Source organism: Sebastes fasciatus, chromosome 13, assembly GCF_043250625.1.
Source record: "Sebastes fasciatus isolate fSebFas1 chromosome 13, fSebFas1.pri, whole genome shotgun sequence".
Lineage (NCBI taxonomy): Eukaryota > Metazoa > Chordata > Actinopteri > Perciformes > Sebastidae > Sebastes > Sebastes fasciatus.
This window is the reverse complement of record NC_133807.1, coordinates 24,901,872-24,922,732: the sequence shown is the minus strand read 5'-3', so window position 1 is coordinate 24,922,732 and position 20,861 is coordinate 24,901,872. Positions and strand designations below refer to the sequence as shown.

The window sequence follows — 20,861 nt, the reverse complement described above, 5'->3', positions numbered from 1 at the left end:
ATCTAGCTAGAAGGTAACCCGTAAATTGCGAAATCTGAAGTGGTCTGCAAAACCTCTCGCGAGACTCGTTGCCCAACCTATACTAACCTTAACCATCTCGCGGGAGTTTCACAAACTTGCGGGTTCCCTTCTCGACACCACCTGTCAAGCTTTCAGCGGTATGTGTGGAACCTGCAACTCCAACAGCATCTCAGAGGGGTTTGTTGTATTTTTTCGTTTTCCGAAGCCAAAAACACCAGAAGACTGATGTCGGATATGAACTAAACCGTGTGAAAGACCTCACTCACAGCTGAATCCATCAAATATCAACAACAACTCCTTTGTTTGCTTCAAGGTAAGAGACGCTAGTAACGCTAGCCCACATTCGCTAGCTTTAAACTTAATGGAAGAGCGGGATAATTTAGTTAAGTCAAGTCAAATTTGATTCATTTTCATTCATTTAAAAACAACCGCAGTTGACCAAAGTGCTGAACGTGTACTAAAAATGAATACAAAGCAAACAACATTAAAGACAGACGCCGTTTTGACATGCCAGGTGCATAATCTTGACAGGCCTAGCAACAGTAACCTAGCAACGGTAACCTAGCAACAGTTGCCAAGGGTGGAGGGGTTTAGCAATTAATTCACTACAACAACATCAGGCATTGTTTTTTTTAAGAAATCATTGGTGCATCTCAACTATAATGAAAAAGAAGTGTAACATTTTGAATTTGCCAGTTTGGTCTTCATATTAACACACAGGGTTCCAATACAGTTTCATGTAACTAAGATAAGATAAGATCAGATATTCCTTTATTAGTCCCGCAGTGGAGACATTTGCAGTGTACAGCAGCAAAGGGGATAGTGCAAAAAAGACAAGATGCATCAGCTAACACAGTAAAAAAAGAGCTAAACAAAGTGTAACAAAATATGAACCATTTAAATAGAAGTAAGTATAAAAATAGGAGCAGTATATACAGTATTAACAATAACAGACTATTAACAAAATTGCACAAGTGGAAAATTATATTGCACAGTGAGAATGAAATGAAATTCCACCTGAAAATAGGTTCAGGTTATTTTCAGTTTTTGGTGTGTAAGTGGTCTACTGGGAGCAGTGCTTCAGTGATTCACTACAACAACATCAGGCATTGTTTTCAAGAAATCATTGGTGCATCTCAACTATGATGAAAAAGAAGTGTAACATTTGAAATTGCAGTAATATTATGAGCAATTTTGGTCTTCATATTAACACACAGGGTTCAAATACAGTTTCATGTAACTAGATAGATAGATAGATAGATAGATAGATAGATAGATAGTAACTTTATTGATCCCGAGGGAAATTAAATTTTCCAGCATCACAGTTCCATATTGCAAAACATGTTAGTAAAAAGGCAGTAAAAAAGTTAGTAGTGCAAAGTACAAAGTACAAGAAAATATACCAGATATAAAAATACAAGGAGATGAAGAAAACTGTGAAAACTGAATATAGTGCAGGGTAACAACTGTCATACACGACTATTAAAAATGTGAATTTAGTGCAGAAGAGACTGTTAAAAATGAATATAGTGCAGGGTAACTCCAGTAGCTTAGTCTATGAAAGTGCACTGTGTGCATTATTATATATTATATATAACTGTTGATATCTATGCTAATTTGAGGTAAAGTGAAGAATTTAAGCCATGGCAAGTTCATTTTCATGATAGAAAAGTCATATTGGGCTCTAATTGAAGCTTATGAATTTGGAAATGTTTCTATATACAAGTGATGCAGTGATATTCACCATAAACTGCTGGTAAATAATATTTTTTGTCAATTTGTCAAGCAGTAAGCATTTTTTTTTTGTCTTTTTGGGATGTTGTAGGTGATATTTTTTAAAATAGAATGGCAGCAAGCCCCATAATCTTATTTTGCTACTTTCCTCTTTGTTTCAGTATACTCCCTGCCAGATTTCATACTTGTATGACTATTTATGCAATTGTAGTACATTAATATTTATAATTTCGCCAGAAACGACGATGAACGATGACTTGTGATGGCCCAATGTATAGGCTAATGTATAGGGTTGGACCTGGCTCCTGGCCTACAGGTTATCTAAGGTTGAATATGACAAACAAGAAGTAAAAAAAGGAAATGGAACACTTGAGACATGTTTAACATTTATTGAATATTACTACTTGCAGTATACCTGACTAGTGGTCTAATCAGGCAGGGTAATTGGAAACATGTGTAGGTGTACAGAGCCTGTAATTTACTAAAAAAAAAGTAGTGGAGTAAAAAGTACAATATTTGCCTCTGAAATGAAGAGAAGTAGAAGTAGAAAGTAGCATAAAATGGAAATACTCAGGTGCAGTACTTGAGTAAATGTAGGCTTCTTAGTTACTCTCCACCTCCGGAATCAAGGAGCAATTATGGTCGTTTTTAGTGAAATTAAATTTACCTGGTAGGTCAGCTCATTCACTCTTCTCTCATATTTGGCCAGAAACGTCCCAAAAAGGGGTTTTGGCCCCCATGAGACCAAACGACGTATTAGGGGTTCTCGTTATCATCTTGTGAGGTAAGCTAACAGGAAATTATAGTGAAAAAAGGAATCAGAAAACATCCCGAGGGCTGGACCTAGCTCCTGGCCTACAGAATATCTAAGGTTGAATATGACAAACAATAAGTAAAAAAAGGAAATAGAACACTTGAGACATGTTTAACATTTATTGAAGATTTGCAGAAGAAAATTATCAGTGGCTCATATTATATGAACTCTGTTAAAAGCTGGATCTTGTGTCTCACTCAGCAGAGTCACCCTGAAAGTAAGAGAGAATTAGTAGTTGTAGGCACTGTTCGTAGGAATGTATTATCGTAGGAATACAATAACATTCACTATGTATTGATGGAAAAAGGCAAGCAATGCAACATTTTATAGAATGATAAAACTAGAGTTAAAGCTTGGATAGTCTTACAGCAAGATCTTGATCTGTTATCAGCAATATGGCTTATGGATTAGCACACTGCAACTGGTCAGTAATTTCAGAGGTCATTATATATATATATATATATATATATATATATATATATATATATATATACTTATTGTACATGTGTATTTAACATTGGAATGTAAAAATCATGGATATATAGATGAAGTATATGCATATGGTTAATACAGGACACTGTCAAAGAGAGGAAAAAGTTACCTTCCCAGTATCACGGCTCTTGACTCTCAGCTTGTTGACCTGGGACTCAGCGATGTCAGCGCGCTCCTGAGCTTCCTCCAGCTCATGCTGGACCTTTCTCAGCCTGGACATGTGAGTGTTTGCCTGCTCCTCCTGTGAAGTGTAATTTAGTTGTTAATGTTGACATCATTATTAGTTCCACTACATGATTAGTCATATAAATGTAGTTGACTTACAGCCTCCTCAGACTGTCTCTTGTAAGCTTTGACTTTGAGCTGCAGCTTGTCCACCAGGTCCTGAAGTCTGGTCACGTTCTTCTTGTCCTCCTCAGTCTGTACAGATAAAGAAATGTCACTTATGGACTGTTGAAGCAGAATTAACTAGTTTTAGAAGTATTTAGATGTTTTACTTAAGTATAAGTAGTAATACCACAGTGTAAGAAGACTCTGTTACAATTAGAAGTCCTGTATTCAAAATATTACTTAGTAAAACTAGGCCTACACACAAGTATTATCAGAAAAATATCCAAAGTAATTTTACTGCAGGTCCATCCATCCAAAGTAAGCTAATCAATAGGCCCTTTTTACAGCAGCCATTTTGACATGTCATTGTTGGGTAAACCCAGATGTAATTGATCAAATTAATTATGGTCCCATTCTATTTAATGTGTCACAGCCATTCCAATGAGCCAGCACGCACAATACCAGAGCCCTGGCTTACCCAAATGTAACAGGGCCATAATTAATGTTATTAATTACACCTGTGTTTACACTGCAATGACATCTCAAAATGGCTGTTGTGAAAAGGGCATTTGGAAATAACTGAAAGGGTTAGTTTGAATTTTCTGAAAAGGGGTTGTATGTATACTCGCACGTTCTGCGAGGTAAAATTACAGAATTGCCTCGCCGTCAGACAGCCCTTTCCAACGGGGAACTGAAGCCGTTGCATCGCCGTCTTCAAAGCCACCAGACTACGCTCACAAAAACAGTAACTTTACCTCGCAGAACATGGGAGTTGCTGATCTACCGCTGTATCGACCGGTCAGTTTTGTTGTGTTATTGTGTGACTTAAGGATCCGAACTAACATGGCATCCACAGCAGAACATTTAGTGTTCCAGTGTGGACCTTTTTAATGTAATATTATTAAATATTTATGATGTATTTTAGTATACGCAGAATTGTAAGCCTAATGTTGTAACATTAGCTAGTCAAGATGGAGCAAAAGCTAACTACTTATTATACTGTTTGGCAGTTTTATCAAGAATAATGCATCATATTTTATAAAGGTACAATATAATTTGTATGTAAAATCGTAAAGGCTCTCCACATCTGTAGTCCACCCACACAGGTGTGTTCACTTATGTTGCCTAATTAGTGCTGTGCTTGATTGACATCGTCCTCAACCTTTGTTGTACCTGTTGGGGCGGGGCAATTTACCCAGTTATAATTGGGTAACTAGATGGGTTTAGTTGGGTTCCCAGCATAGCTCCACCCTACTTATACCTGACTAGTTGTCTAATCAGGCAGGGTAATTGGAAACACATGTGTGGGTGTACAGAGCCTGTACTTTGCAAAAAAAATGTAGTGGAGTAAAAAGTACAATATTTGCCTCTGAAATGTAGTTGAGTAGAAGTATAAAGTATCATAAAATGGAAATACTCAAGTACAGAACTTGAGTAAATGCAGGCTACATAGTTATTTTCCACTACTGGAATCAAGGAGTAATTATTGTCGTTTTTAGTGAAATTAAGTTTACCTGGTAGGTCAGCTCCTTCACCCTCCTCTCATATTTGCGGACACCTTTAACAGCATCAGCTCCACGTCGCTGCTCGCCTTCAACTTCACCTTCCAGCTCACGCACCTGAAATGTGATGATATAGATAATAAATAAATGAAGTTCTGTTCAAGGATGTGAGTGCAGAGAAAGAAAGGCAGACTTTATTTGATGCATTTAAAGCGTTCTTCAACCGATCTGTGAGCATTTACAGTATACAGTATACAGTTCGTACCCTGGACTCCAGTTTCTGGAGCTGCTTCTTGCCACCCTTCATGGCGAGATTCTCCGCCTCATCCAGGCGGTGCTGCAGGTCCTTGACTGTGACCTCCAGGTTCTTCTTCATCCTCTCCAGGTGAGCACTGGTGTCCTGCTCCTTCTTCAGCTCCTCGGCCATCATGGCAGCCTGAAATGATAAATGGTCTCTTAATTCTTTCATAATCTATAATAAACTTAACATTATCAGTGCATGGAAGTAGACAAAAACATATAGGTGAGTTAAAGATGTAAACTCACATCAGTGATAGCCTTTTTGGCTTTCTCCTCAGCATTTCTTGCTTCCTGAACTGAATCATCCACCTCACCCTGAACCTGGACAAGGTCAGTTTCCAGCTTCTTCTTGGTGTTCAGAAGACTGGTGTTCTGAATATTAAAAAGAGTCACATTTAATTTGATGTTTATAATGCAATTTCAGAATACTAGTTTCTTGTGAATTATTGAAAACAAACCTGAGAGTGAAGCAGTCCGACACGCTCACTGGCATCAATCAATTCCTGCTCAGCCACCTTGCGTCCTCTCTCTGTCTGCTCCAGAGCGGCTCTCAGCTCATCAATCTCAGCCAGCATCAGACCATTTCTGCGATCCACCATGGCAACCTGCTCCTTCATGTCTTCCTGTCCTCTGATGGCATCGTCAAGGTGCAGTTGGGCATCCTGGAAACATAAAAATTAAAGGGACTGTATGTAATTTTTTACAAGTATAAACATTTTTGTTTATAAAATTCCTATTGGACAGATAAGTTTACATTACTGCCAAGCATGTGAAATATATAGTGATATTGTGGTTTTAGCTGTCAATCACGTTCAGTCTTGTGTGTGTCGCCTCACTGTTTTGACCGATGCTTGTGCTCTCCCTACGTAGTGCGAGCACAAGCACGAGCAACAGGACCCTGACTGTTGTTGACTCAATGGCCACAGGTGTCACTGTTAACAAGCAATTTCTGATTCTTACATTAAGTCCCTTTAAGAGTTAATCTTATCTTTCTTTAATCTCAAACATCCTTTTTTCATTCAGCATTCAAAGAAATCTCACCTTGAGCTGTGCCTGGACATTCCTCAGTTGTTTCTGGGCCTCAGCGGACTGCCTGTTGGCATGGCTCAGCTGAATCTCCATCTCATTCAGGTCTCCCTCCATCTTCTTCTTGACTCTCAGGGCATCATTCCTGCTCCTGACCTCAGCATCCAAAGTGCTCTGCATGGAGTCAGTCACCCTCTGGCTGTTCCTCTTGATCTGCTCCATCTCCTCATCCTTCTCTGCTATCTTCCTGTCAACCTCACCTTTGATCTGGTTGAGCTCAAGCTGAACACGGAGAATCTTGGACTCCTCGTGCTCCAGTGTACCCTGCAAGAAAAGTCAGCAAAGTATAGCTATGTCATTATAACAAAACATATTTGAAACTAATGGCAAAGGGCACCATTAAATTAATTGTTGCCATAGCAAACAAGTGAAATATAAAAGATGATACCTCTGCTTCCTCCAGGGCAGTCTGGATTTCAACCTTCTCACTTTCTACAGCCTTCTTGGCTTTTTCCAGCTCATGGATGCTTTTTCCAGTCTCGCCAATCTGTTCAGTCAGGTCTGAGATTTCCTCTACAGAGAAAATACAAACATAGACTCTAGACTCTTCACAACTAGTAATAAATAATTATTTGCCTTTAATGTAGATATTTGCTGACGTACGTTGCAGGTTCTTGTTCTCTCTCTTCAAGGTCTCCAAATGATCTAGAGCCTCCTCATAAGAGTTCTTCATCTTGAACAGTTCAGTGCTGAGAGAACGAGCCTCCTTCTGGGCTCCTTCCAGCTCTGACTGGCTCTCCTCATACTTCTGCTTCCATTCTGACAGAACCTGGAATTATATAGATTCATTATATTATTATATAGGTATGTGCTTCTTGTGATAAAACAGTTTTTTGATTACCAGTTTAACCATTTACCTTGTCAAAGTTCCTCTGCTTCTTGTCAAGATTGGCAGCCATAGCATTAGCTCTCTCCACATCAATCATGAGGTCCTCCACCTCACCCTGCAACCTCTGCTTGGTCTTCTCCAGAGAGGCACACTTGGAGTTCACAGCCTCAATAGATTCCTCTGCATCCTGCAGGCGCTGGGCAAGCTTTTTCCTGTAGTGAAGTAGTGAATTTAATTTTGCTAAAATATCTAAAGTGGTAAAATATTGAATTGAAAAAGTAGAAAGGTTAATTGGACAAATAGATAGCAAAAAATGGATCTATCTATAGTAGAAAGGTTTTATATACTTGGCCTCCTCCAGCTCCTCAGTGCGTTGGATAGCATCAGTCTCATATTTGGATCTCCACTGAGCCACCTCGCTGTTGGCCTTGGACATTCCTCGCTGCAGCTCAGCCTTGGCCTCCTGCTCCTCCTCAAACTGCTCTCTGAGCAGATCACAGTCATGGCGAGCTGACTGAACAGCATGAGCAAGAGCGTTCTTGGCCTATAAAGTCATCATAAGAAGCATGGAAGTCTTAACAATAATGTTAACATACTGTAGTACATACACAGAACATCTTTTCTTAAACCCAATTTCCCAGTGGTTTCATTTTGTAACAGAATTTTTTTATTTATTTTTTAATCAGACCAGTGCTGTCTGACGTATCTAATCCAGTTTACAATAAGTAAGTGCTGTGTCTTTATTTGTCCAGTCAAACCAGGCGTGCCTGAGATATCACTGGAATATCATACCTGATAAATAGACAGACAGCCCAAGCACACATTGCTTTATAAAGTGGACAATACAAATATAAGACACTGTACCTTCACTTCCTCCTCAATGTGTCTCTTGAGCTCTTCAATCTGCTGGGTGTAAGCCTGTTTGCCTCTGGTCAGCTGGGAAATAAGAGCTTCCTTCTCCTCCATCTGGCGAGTAAACTCACCTGAACATATAACAGTAAGAAAAAGATTTGGATGGCTTCTTTCTATACAAATCACAGTGTATGTAAACAAACAAATCATTTTGGAACGTTGGAATAGATCATATCTAAACTTAAAAGAGGCACCAATTAATATAGTATTACATATCTTTTGAATACACACCGTTCTCTGTTTGCAGTCTGGCCCTCTGTGCACTGAAGTCATTTAGCTGGCGAACGTTCTCGTCATTTTTACTCTTGAGTTCACTCAATTGGTCCTCAAGTGTTCGGCACATTTTCTCCAGATTGGCCTGTAATTGGCATGTAATTTACATGACTCAAATGCAGTGAACATGGAACTTACTGATCAGATATTGTGCATTTACTCTCCACTTTCATTATTTGGATATTTGCTGAAATCGCGCATACCTTTGCTTTGGCAACAGACTCCGTGTTGCTGGAGAGGTCATCGATCTCCATCTTGTACTCGCTCTTCTCCTTCTCCAGCTTCTGCTTGACACGCTGGAGGTTGTCGATCTGCTCTCCCAGCTCTGCAACGCTGTCGGCCTGCTTCTTGCGGAGGGCTGCTGCGGTAGCTTCATGCTGCAGGGTCGATTCTTCAAGATCCCGCCGCAGCTTCTGGAACTCAACCTCGCGCTTCTTGTTCATCTCGATCTGAGCGGATGTTGCTCCACCAGCTTCCTCGAGCCTCTCGCTGATCTCCTCAAGCTCCCTGGAGAGGTCAGCCCTCTGCTTCTCTACCTTAGCCCGAGCAGCCCTCTCGGCTTCAATCTCTTCCTCCAGCTCCTCAATACGAGCCTAGATTTGACGATGGTAATATCAAGAAGTTGTTTGAATGTTGTTTTTGATTCACTGAGTGTAATATTCATGTCAGATATGTTACCTGGAGTTCCTTGATCTTCTTCTGAAGCTGAGAACCAAGAGACTGTTCATCCTCAATCTTGCTGAGGAGCTGGGTGGTCTCAAAGTCCTTCCTGGAAGTGGAGAAGAAATTTTTTTTTTGTTGTTATAGTTGACTGAGGATCATTATGTTGCATCATGACAACATTAAAAATAACAAAAATCTTACTTCTTGAGTTTCTCATCAGATTGCTGCTTGTCATTCTCCAGATCCATTATGGATTCCTGGGCCAGTTTCAGATCTCCCTCAAACTTCCTCTTGGCTCTCTCAAGGTCCATGCGGAGCTTCTTCTCTTGCTCCAATGATCCCTCAAGCTTTTGAAATAAAAAAGTTTTGTATTTATGGGACATCAATCTCAAGACTCTACTTTATACTTAAATATCTTTAATAGTAATGCTTTCTTACATCGTCCACTTGCTGTTCCAGCTTTGTCTTGGCCTTGGTCAGAGTGTTGACTTTGTCTTCCTCTGCCTGGAGATCATCAAGTGTTTGCTGGTGGGCCTCTTGGAGGGCTTTCTTCTCCTTGGTTAACTTGGCAATTGACTCATCTTGAGATGCCATCTCCTCTGTCAGATTTTTCACCTTTAAAAGGAAGAACGGTATATACATTTTTGTATACCAAACCTTGTATACTACTTTGTATCAATGTATGTTACAATTTATGTGAACCTTGTTTTCTGTGGCATGTTTCTCCTTCTCCACTTTAGCCAAGGTGAGCTCCAAGTCGTCAATGTCTTTCTTCAGCTCAGAGCATTCATCCTCCAGCTTCCTCTTCTTGGCAGTCAGCTCTGCATTCATTTCCTCTTCATCCTCCAGTCTCTCAGATGTCTCTTTGAGTTTGGCCTCAAGCTGGATCTTGCTCTTAATGAGCCCTTCACACCTTTCCTCAGCATCGGTGAGGTTCTCACCTTCCTATTGTTTGAAATACACATGGTATTATTTTGGGTGAAACATTTCAAAAAGAAAATATTCAGTGGGTTGCTTTGGTAAAGCAAAGCATTTGACTGTTTGACTGAAGAGCTGACTGACATATACTGTAGTTATTTGTTCAGCAAATAAAACATGACGTCTGCCTTCCTGTCATATGTCCTCACCTCACCAATCTCTTCAACTCCTCACTCTCCCATGGAATCGTCCCTTCTGCCTTCAAAACTGCTGCTGTCACCCCAATCCTCAAAAAACCCGTTCTTGATCCATCCTGCCTCAACCACTACCAGCCTATCTCAAATCTCCCTTTCCTCTCAGAAACCTTTGAACTCCTTGTTGCCTCACAACTCCAAACCCACCTGTACTCCAATAGCCTATTTGAACCCCTCCAGTCCGGTTTTCGCTCACACCACAGCACAGAAACTGCACTTCTGAAAATATTCAATGACATCCTCACCTCTGCTGACACCGGAGCCCTTAACATCCTCATCCTCCTTGACCTGAGTGCAGCCTTCGACACAGTCAACCATAAGATCCTGCTCTCCAGACTTGAAGGCCTCGGTGTCGAAGGCACTGCACTCAGCTGGCTCCAGTCCTACCTCACTAACAGATCACACTTCATCTCCCTACACAACCACTCCTCTGTCACATCCACAGTCACACCGCAGTCACACCACATTACACCTCTGTCACATCCACAGTCGCACCAGTCACACCATTTCAACCTCGAGTTCCACTGCTATGCCGATGACACCCAGATATACCTCAACATTAAAACCCCTCTCAACCCACCCCTCTCCCACATTGACTCCTGCTTATCTGCAATAAAAGTCTGGATGCATCAAAGTTTTCTCAAACTGAACAAGGACAAAGCTGAACTCAGCAAAACCAAACACCTTACACTCACCATTGATAGCACCACTGTCTCCTCTTCCTCCCAGGTACACAACCTTGGCGTGATCCTCGACCCCCATAACCCCAAATTGTCAAATCTTCCTTCTATCACCTTCACAATATTGCTAAGCTCCGGCCCTCTCTCGCATGGCCTGCTGCTGAACCATTGATTGATGCCTTCATTTCATTGACTACTGCAATTCACTCCCCTATGGCATCAGTGCTCGCTCCATCAATAGACTTCAACTGGTCCAGAATGCATCAGACAGACTTCTAACCCACACCAATACCACACAATATCACCCCAGTCCTAAAAGACCTCCCCTGGCTTCCTGTCTCCCACCGGATCAACTTCAAATTCCTGGTCCTCAGCTATACCCCCCATACCTTGCTGACCTCCTCTCCCTCTACCAACCATCTCCGTCCCTCAGATCCACCTCAGCCTGCCTTCTATCAACACCCAAGTCCAACCTTCGCAGCTTTGGGGACAGAGCCTTCTCCAGCTCCCAGGCTTTGGAACTCGCTCCCCCAAGACATTAGAGACTCAAGAGCCACCACCGCCGCTCAGTGTAAAGCGACTTTGAGTTCTAGAAAAGCGCGATATAAATTAAATGTATTGTTATTATTTTTATTGCCTATGCATTCCACTCACAGATGCTACTTGCAGTTGCAGGTCATTCTTTTCCTGCAGCAGGGAAACCATCTTCTCCTCTAGTTCCTTCTTCTTGGCCAGGGCGGTAGACAGGTCTGATTGCATTTTGCCATAGTTCTCTTTCATCTGTTGCAGCTCCTTCTCAGTCTCAGCACTCTTCAGTAGAGGCTTGATCTTAAAGTACAGATGCATCCATGGCCAGTTCTTCACATTCATGAATGTTCGGACGTTGTATTGGATGGTGAAGACTGCATCTCTAATAAAATAACATAAAAATATTGCTTTTGGTTAACGTCACACTGAAATTTATGTTCAGTTCATTCATTATGTTGTATGATAATCATACCTCCTCTCCATCATCTGAACAAACTCCTTCCTACTGAGGAAACCTCTGCAGAGAGCCTGAGTCATGGTCACCAGTTTAGCCAGTTTGTCATCTCTCAATTCCTCCAAGGCACCCAGCAGACCGGCTTTGAAGAACACCTATGTTATCAAGTGAAGGAAATTAGACATTAGCATGCATGGATAAAACAGGACAACTGCACAAGTGAAAGTCTGTTAATATTGTCTATAAAGATGTACCTTTGTGTGCCCAAACTTGTACTGAGTGTGGTCCACATCAATGGAGCCCAGCAGCTTCTCTGCAGCTTTCTTGTTGTCAATGAACTGTCCCTCAGGGATGACACTGGCATTCAATACTTTGTATCTGCAAGGAAATTATGCTGTGATTTAGATATATTTCAACTCTTGGTCTGGCATTCTCCATCACCATACTTTAAGTAAAATCAATTGAATTTGTTATGCATAAAATAAAAATTATTGTCACCTCTGCTTGAAGTCACCATAGAGGATTCTGCTGGGGAAGCCCTTTCTGCAGATTCTGATGCCTTCCAGCACACCGTTACACCTCAGCTGGTGGATGACCAAGTGGTTCTCCATAACACCTGCACATTGTTCAAATTTAAGTCAGTGTAATAAGCATTTGGGCTAGTCTTTTTTCCCCCAAAAAATATAGAACAACAAAACAAAAAAAACAAACCTGGGGTCTTTGATTCATTAGGAATCAGGCAGCGCACAAAATGAGGATGGGTGCTCCTCAAGTTGGTCATCAGCTTGCCCAAGTTCTCCTGTGAGTGCGAAATATTATTATTTAAAACAAAAGTCAACTTCAAGACATGAACAAATCAGCTTAAATTGGATCTTGACTTTTGTGGCTATTAAACATACCCTGAATAGAGCAGACACAGTCTGGAAGGAGCCACCCTTCTTCTTTCCAGCCTTCTTGCCACTACCTTCTGCATTTTGAAACATAGCACCAGCAAACAATTAACTCTTTATTCATTGTTCAGGTTTATTTCCTGACAGAACCCACACACTGTAATTAAATGAGTTACTGAATTGCCACATAGGGGTTACAGGATTAACTTCTTACCCTCAACTGCATTATGAGCTGCATACAGCATCGACAACAGTTTGTTTTGAGATTTCTGGTAGAGCTGAATAACTGAGTCATTCAGGGGGTCCTTGTTCTTGTCCAGCCATCCAGTGATATTGTAATCCACTGTACCAGCATAGTGAACCAGGGAGAAGTGAGCTTCAGCCTTGCCCTTTCCAGGCTTTGGCTTCTCAAAGGCCTTGGTCTTGCCAAGATGCTGCTCATGCAGCTTGTTTTTGAAAGAAGTGTCTGTAGCCTTGGGGAACATGCACTCCTCTTCAAGGATCGAGAAGATTCCCATTGGCTGAAAGGACATTTTGTCATATTAAAAAGAATCAACAATTTAGCATGTATTCAGAAAACAGGATTTCAGTTCTACCAGACAGATTTGTCTTACCTTCTCGATAAGCTCAATGCAGGCAGCCAAGTCCATACCGAAGTCAATGAACTCCCAATCAATGCCTTCTTTCTTGTACTCCTCTTGCTCCAGGACAAACATGTGGTGGTTGAAGAACTGTTGCAGTTTCTCATTGGTGAAGTTGATGCAGAGTTGCTCCAAGCTGTTGTACTACAATATACAGGTAGATAATCAGTTGATTTGGCTTGCAGTGTTTGTACTGTATATCATCACTACTGATATGTTTTTGTTACTCACATCAAAGATCTCAAATCCAGCAATATCCAACACTCCAATGAAGAACTGTCTTGGCTGCCTTGTGTCCAGCATCTCATTGATGCGGATGACCATCCACAAAAACATTTTCTCATAGACGGACTTGCACAGAGCACTGACAGCATTGTTGACCTAGAAGTGAGGATTTTAGTGTGGTAATTTCTTAGAATAATATTTTCATATCAAAATGGAAATATTCCCCAAAAAATTTCAAACATCACATTATTTTTATTACCTGTGGCACGGTCTGACCTTTGGTCACCATCTCATTTCCGACCTTGACTCTTGGGTAGCACAGAGCTTTCAGCATATCGGCTGAGTTCAGGCCCATGAGGTAGGCGATTTTATCAGCCTCTGATTGAAGGAAAAAAATGTTTCCATTAATGCACAGAAATGCACAGGATCTAACAAAGCAATTTTACCACTCTGAAGCAAGAATATGAACTGTAACATTACTAAAATCATCACCATTGAAAACACTGCTAAAACGTAGGCCTATGTCATATATATCGTCAGTAGTGAAAGAAGCACTCAGAAAATACTCCACTACAAGGAAAATTCCTGCATTCAAAACCTTACTTAAAGGGACTGTTTGTAACTTTTTACACGTATAAATCTACCGGGTCGGTGTCCCATGCGCGCTCGCATTTTTACTTTAAACTTTTTTTTAAATTAAAAAAATCGCAATATATTGTCTTGCTTACAGTATCGCAATATATCTCAAAATATTGAATGGTAACCCCTGTATCATGATACGTATCATATTGCCAGATTCTTGCCAATACACAGCCCTACTTGACATAGTAAATGCTTTATCTGTTTTCATGATTGATGCTTGACAAGGCATCTTTACTGCTCTATAAATTATCTTGTGTTGCTCAGAGTGCTGTCTGGCATTCAACAAATATAATCCACTGTTGTAGCAGTGTCATTAAGTTGTGTTGTCACATTTGTAGGATAAGTTTATGCAAAAAAGGTGAAGTGTTTGTATTCATAGTTTACCTGCTGATGTGATATGATGTAATTTGATTATGTAAATTCACACTATTAATACAGTTACCTTCAGTGCCGTCAGGTTCACCCTGCTCCTCGCGCTGCTTCTGCTTGAATTTCATGTTGCCATGATGCATCACAGCTCCAGTCAGCTTGTAGATGCCGATCTTCTCTTCATTCGTGAAGCCCAAGATGTCAATGGCAGTCTGTAATTCATGCACAGCAAATCCTTTTTTTAAAATCAGTTATTTCTGACATTCATCTGCTGTTATTCTACAAATTACTGTCAACTTACATCGGTTGCAATGAACTCCTCTATATCATTAATGCTTTTGACAGTGATTTCACCCTGACTGATCATGTGGTAGTCATAAGGGTTGGTGGTGATCAGAAGGGCCTCTGGAAGAAATTAGAGGAAAAGCATATGAGCACATTCTCCTATTTATTTTCTATTATGTGTTTATTGTGTAGCAACATACCCAGGAGCTCAGGCTTGTGGCCAGTCATCAGCTGATAGAAAATATGGTAGCTCCTCTCAGCCGACAACTGGAAGGTGACACGGGACTTCTCCAGCAGATCTGTGAATAACAAATCAAGGTGAGATTACATTTATTGAATTGGAATTATATTATTATTATTGACAATATATAAAAAAGAAATAGATGACATACATAAATAAATAATATCACCCTAAGGCATCATATCTTTGTACAATATTTGTCAAAAAGATAAAACAATAAATCCCAGGAGCTTACTTCCATTGTGGTCCTTCGGGTGTATGACTGTTAGTGTTTGAGTGTGTATATGCGCATAATAAGTATAAATTAATTAATAAAAACAGGGGGAGGCAGCAGTACATATTCAGTACAAGGTATACAACCAATAATTAATACACAAATCAATACTCTACAGCATAAAACCATAGGTGCTGTAGGAATGAGTCCTAAAACCAGGAATGATTTAGAATTTTAGCACTTCCGGTTTCCTTGCCTGAAAGTCAATTGTTTTTTAGTTAGATGGCTGAAATAAAGTTTGTGGTTAACACAAGCTGAATAGATTTTAATGTTTTGTTCTACGACATAAAATACATCAATAAATACCTCACCAGTGAATTTTGAAGCTTTTATGTCTTAAAATAGGTGGTTACTAACAAATGACTAAATGAGACTACTAAATGTCATCTTGTCCGCATTCACAGCATCATTGTGTATACTCATGTTCATGCAACTGTGGTGTAGTTCGCTTATAGCCTAACGTTAGCTTTTTACATCTGGCGATTTCAATCACACTTCAGAAATCATAAAAGTGGTGTTCATTTATGGAGATTGTCTTGCTGAACAATACGTGTAAGTATTATAAACGTTTGTTTGCCGCAGAGCTAATTTTCTGAAATAATCCAAAACCCAATGGGAAAATCCCATCGTTTTTTTGTTGATACTAACTTCCTGGTTGGCCTACAAAAACACGTCATCCCTGCAGCACTCTATTTATACCTGAATGAGTCAAAATCAGTCAGGCTTAACAAACACGTTTTCCTGATCCTGACACAAATCCCTGAGCATTGCATGAACAACTAAAACAAACAAGATGGGTATTTATGAGCTACTCAAACGATTCAGTAGTTATATTTTAGACCTGCTGCTACTCAGACAACTCTTTAGGGAAGACTTACAGTTTCCAATTGAGCTAATCAACTTAAAGCTCGCGGTTAACCCATGCCATATAACTGCTGCTGAATATGTTACAGATTGCATGTATGACATCATACAGTGGCAACAATTTTTTTTAATACCCAAGTATAAATTCAAACAAAGTTGAGCAAAACGTAGAGAAAATTACTTACATGTTTCTATATCAGCTGAAGCCAGTTTGCCACTGGTTCCAAAGTGAATTCTGATGAATTTACCCTAAACATATCAGATTTAGGTTAGCTGGATTATTGATATGCAGCTCAAAGAGCTTATGTTTAGTTAATGCTCTTTTAACACTTACAAAACGAGAGGAGTTGTCATTCCTCACAGTCTTGGCATTACCATAGGCCTCCAGCAGAGGGTTGGCTGCAATGATTTGATCTTCCAGTGAACCCTACAAAAAGATATTAAAAAATAGGTTGTATATTGTAAAGAATCCATAAATAGACACTTCTTTGACTATTTTGTCATTATAGGCAACCATTTTTACCTTTATTTTACTTTGCTCAGTCTTCTTAACAGGTCCAGCCACTGCAATTGTTGCAAAGTACTGGATGACACGCTTGGTGTTGACAGTCTTTCCTGCACCGGATTCTCCACTGGGGGGGATTTACAGGATAATCTTTACTTACTTAGCAAGATAGCCATGGAGTTCCTAAAGAATTGACAAGTTGTGTTGTACTCACGTGATAAGGACTGACTGGTTCTCACGATCTGAAATACAAGCGCACTCAAGTTAAACCTATAGTTGAGATACTTCTTTGTCTCCTCCCCTCATATTCTGTAGTAACTTTGACCTTACCAGTGAGCATGAACTGATAGGCATTATCAGAGATGGAGAAGATGTGGGGGGGTGCCTCAATCCTCTTCTTGCCTCTGTATGCGTTAACAACCTGAGTATCGTACACAGGAAGCCACTTGTAGGGGTTCACGACGACGCAGAACAGGCCAGAGTAGGTCTGTAGCACCATAGAGAGAAAGACATTATCGCATTTGATGCACAGGCTCTAAAGTTACAAGCACACTAAATTATAAGATTGAAGCTTACGTAGATCATCCATGATGTAAAACGCTCTTTGAGGTTATACAGCACAGAAGGCTCATTGAGGTGGGTCATCATGGCCATGTCTTCCATCTTATCGTACTTGGGAGGGTTCATGGCGAAGATTTGATCCTCTTTTACAGTGAGAGTCTGAATAGGTAATAAAATAAAGAACAAAAAAGTACTAAGATAGTCATATAGTTTAATAAAATGTATCTAATTCTCTTTTGCTGAGAGAGTCTGTGAAGTAAAAAAGTAATTTATTAAGATAAGATAATCCTTTATTAGTCCCTCAGCAGGGAAACGCTCTGCGACTAATAAAGGATTTTTTTATCTTAATATATGGATGCACATATTTGCACATATATTATCCAAATGTTTTAGAGAACGGTCACCAGTTGTCTGGGTGATTTGAGCTTCATTGTCTGCATGATTACACTTACCTTTGCTGCCTTTCCTTCATCTGGCAGTGTGTCAACCGTGGCTTTGCCACCCTCTCTTTTGACGACTTTACCCTTGGAATACATGTTATCAGGATCAGTTACGAAGAAGGCTGTTTTGGCATCAAATGGAGCAGTCTGGGCCTCAATCCTCTCCCTCTCGGGCTTCCGGAGGTAAATGGCCGCAGGGCCATAGGACCCCATCTCTGCGTCTGTGCTCATGATGGCACCTTAAGTGACTGAGAATAAGAAGAAGGTCATACATACTAACTTCCTCTAGTATTTGTTTTAATGAATGTAAGCATGCTGTTGGTAGGCCTATCAGGTGAGGTGACATTGTGGATATCACTCAAAATAATTTACCTCCTTTGGTCCCAACAGAAGATGGAGTCACGTCTGTTCTTTTTTATCCCTATAAATTAACGATGGAGCATCATTACATAAAGCTATAGAGAAATTGATTTATCTCTAAAATATGCACATATTTTTAAACTATTCACTGGCATCCCATTTGTGTGTAGCACACCCAGTGGAAATAAGTAAATGATAATCAATGAAATTATTATATGATGTATCTAGGCACTGTAGCAAATGCATAATTGATGAATTACTACTTACACAATACTAATCAATTAAAGCTGTTCTTACCTGAGTTGGAAGCCTACCAGTTATCGACAGAGTCCTGAGCAACCTCTTTTATAGAGGGAAGTCTGTCTCCTCGGTAGGTGTGCCCTGCTCAGTTTGGTCATGCATTCTTGTCATGTTGCAGCTAATCTTGTGACACTGACATTTAGATTGATTGATATTACCTTGTACTCACATTTGTTGCAGTAGGTATTTTTTCCCTGTGTCAAAACCGATCACTGGTCACGTGTTATTAAAATGATTATCATAATAATAATGTTTACATGAACACATATTTGTTAACATATATAAGATTTTCTAACATATGACTTGCAAGCTACTGCATTATACATCTATAATGCACATGCTTACATTACAGTTTATACATGAATTTAAAGTATAAATGAGCAGGTATGATGTTCTTGGTATTGTTAAATTTAAACTCCTATAGAATATTATATTTTATTGATACAAATGAATGCACTAAAAAGGTTTTAAAGGGCGGCTGGTTAGCTCAGTCGGTAGAGCGAGCGCCCATCTATTGCCAAGGCTGTGTCCTAGCAGCGGTGGACCTGGGTTCGAATCTGGCCTGTGGTCCTTTCCGCATGTCATTCCTCTCTCTCCCCCTTTCCAACACTCTATCCACTGTCCTATCAATAAAATGCTTGAAAAATCTCTCCAAAAAAATAACTTTAAAAAAAAAAAAAAAGGTTTTAAAATCATAAAACTTACATTAATTCAAATATGTATAAATATTGCGGTTGAGGTTGAGAATGATATGTTTTAAACAGTAAACAGTCTTTAATGATTACAACCATTTGTTCATCAATGTCAAATAGAGAGGTATGGATTTAGGATTTTCAGTTAAAGCACCCAAACGTCACTGGTGTAGAGTTGAAGGACGTCCACACATGTCACATTTTATTATTCATTAAAACCGGGTCAGAGCCTTTCCATTCAGGGTCACAGATATAAAAAGACTTACTTATTGTTCTCTGTTCTAAAATGCATTATTAATCCTTTACGAATATTTTATTTTTATTATTTTATCATTTCACAGTACATGTGTATGTCATCATATATCACTCAGTAATTAGCAGAACATTATTTAGGGGTGTATTTTAATTATTTATATGCTTTTCATTGACAGACAGATCTGTCACCTACTTGTTTCAATAATTTCCATAATGGTCTTCAGTGTCAGTAATAACGATCTTACTGGAGTGTGCTAAGGCAGGCACAGGCTGTGGTCTTGGAGAAGCATGTAAATGTCACTGGTATACAGTTGCAGGACGGCCGCACATGTCAGATGTCTGAAATAAAATTGAGGCTGAGCGCCATTCCATAAAAGCTGCGGGGTGGATTACGTATTGCCTTGGTATGGAGTGGATGAACAGTTGCCATCTAGACAAGGATGAGACCCAAAATAAGTCCTGGGCAAATAAACAAGATGTTGGAGATGCCAGAACTGTAATAGTAGCATGAATGAAAAGTGAATCCAAGTTCAAATTTGAAATAAGTCAAGGAAATAAATTTGTAGTTTTACTTTTTCCCAGTGACTTTAATGTATTTGTTTTTAGTATTGTCGAGTGAAGTTGTGTGTTTATATTTGCTTAATCTTATTTCTTAAAAAAAGGGACATGACCTTGACACCTCAATAAGTAGGTGGGCTATTGTGCTGACATGTGTTGCACACAAGTTATTGGAGTAAGGTCAGAGGTCTTCAGTCGTTTTTTTTCTTGTCTGAGCCTTGGTGTCATGCTATTTTTGCACAACAGACGGAGATGATTTAGTTGTTTAGCTACGGTTTAGCACTGTGCGACTAACAGAGATGAGTCAATTACGTTCACGTGGCCGAAAATTGTTAATTTTCTAAGGCTGAGAGTTTATTAAAGTACGTCTGTGTGCTGTGTCCCCTTGAATACAGAGCGTGTTGTGCACACAGGGCCCATTATGTCTCACTGTGACTGTGACAAAATGCATCAGGTGAGCTGTATTTAACCCTTGTTATAGGTCAGCTTAAACAGTGACATCCCAAACTAAGTTTGCCATTTAATTAGTCTTGTGTTTACGTTGTGCTTCAGTGTGATAGAATTGAAAAGTATGAGGGACACAATTATATAATTAGAATTGAAAATAATTTTACTTTGCAGAGTTGTTTCCGTTACACCGGTGTGACTGCCACCAGAAAAACTGCTTAATTGCAGCATCGTGGTGCTACATGACATTTTGATATAGTTTAATAGTGAGCTTCACTTTATGGTTTACTTGCTATTTACGAACTTGGGAAACTCTCAGCCTGCCTCTACTTACAGTAACCTAGATTTTTATGGCTGCACATTTTGTGTTGCAAATTACACATTATACACCAGTTATATATTGTTTTAATAAGTGGTGGAATGTAACCCAGTACATTTACTCAAGTTCTGTACTTAAGTACAGTTTTTCTATGTAATAATTTATGGGGAGGAACAGCATGTGTACATGTAAATGATTTTCCC

The 20,861-nt window shown here is 39.7% G+C and overlaps 1 protein-coding gene and 1 long non-coding RNA gene across 3 annotated transcripts; one reads left to right on the top strand and one right to left on the bottom strand.

The window, feature by feature from the left end:
• Positions 1–70: 70 nt before the first annotated feature.
• On the top strand, positions 71–20,572 carry LOC141780922 (uncharacterized). 2 transcript variants are annotated; one of them, XR_012596743.1, is made up of 4 exons: positions 71–334; positions 15,035–15,160; positions 17,832–18,851; positions 19,071–20,572. It is a non-coding gene; the product is annotated as an uncharacterized LOC141780922 (long non-coding RNA). The 2 variants fall into 2 exon arrangements; XR_012596744.1 differs by lacking the exons at positions 15,035–15,160; positions 17,832–18,851; positions 19,071–20,572 and adding exons at positions 3,143–3,281; positions 8,575–8,808; positions 8,963–9,080 and having other exon boundaries at positions 94–334.
• Positions 3,150–17,958, bottom strand: LOC141780920 (myosin heavy chain, fast skeletal muscle). The gene is made up of 38 exons (XM_074656382.1): positions 17,740–17,958; positions 17,303–17,446; positions 17,057–17,213; positions 16,941–16,968; positions 16,745–16,853; positions 16,556–16,648; positions 16,407–16,470; positions 15,043–15,141; positions 14,859–14,962; positions 14,631–14,769; positions 13,806–13,924; positions 13,553–13,702; positions 13,295–13,465; positions 12,895–13,201; positions 12,690–12,757; positions 12,502–12,589; positions 12,289–12,406; positions 12,045–12,168; positions 11,809–11,945; positions 11,463–11,718; positions 9,659–9,901; positions 9,395–9,571; positions 9,158–9,303; positions 8,972–9,062; positions 8,497–8,886; positions 8,252–8,378; positions 7,973–8,091; positions 7,456–7,652; positions 7,137–7,320; positions 6,883–7,048; positions 6,668–6,792; positions 6,235–6,543; positions 5,652–5,855; positions 5,440–5,565; positions 5,159–5,329; positions 4,906–5,010; positions 3,386–3,481; positions 3,150–3,302 (listed from the first exon to the last, which is right to left on the bottom strand). The coding sequence occupies exons 1-38, from the start codon at positions 17,956–17,958 to the stop codon at positions 3,150–3,152; spliced, it is 5,823 nt and encodes a 1,940-aa protein (XP_074512483.1).
• Positions 20,573–20,861: the final 289 nt, after the last annotated feature.

Excerpts from the sequence above, each read along its gene's own strand:
- LOC141780920 (XM_074656382.1), bottom strand. The coding sequence starts at position 17,958 with ATGAGCACAGACGCAGAGATGGGGTCCTATGGCCCTGCGGCCATTTAC. Across the intron at positions 16,969-17,056 it reads CTATCAGTTCATGCTCACTG|ATCGTGAGAACCAGTCAGTC; the intron begins GTAAGGTCAAAG and ends CTTGTATTTCAG. Across the intron at positions 13,202-13,294 it reads GCATTGAGCTTATCGAGAAG|CCAATGGGAATCTTCTCGAT; the intron begins GTAAGACAAATC and ends ATGTCCTTTCAG.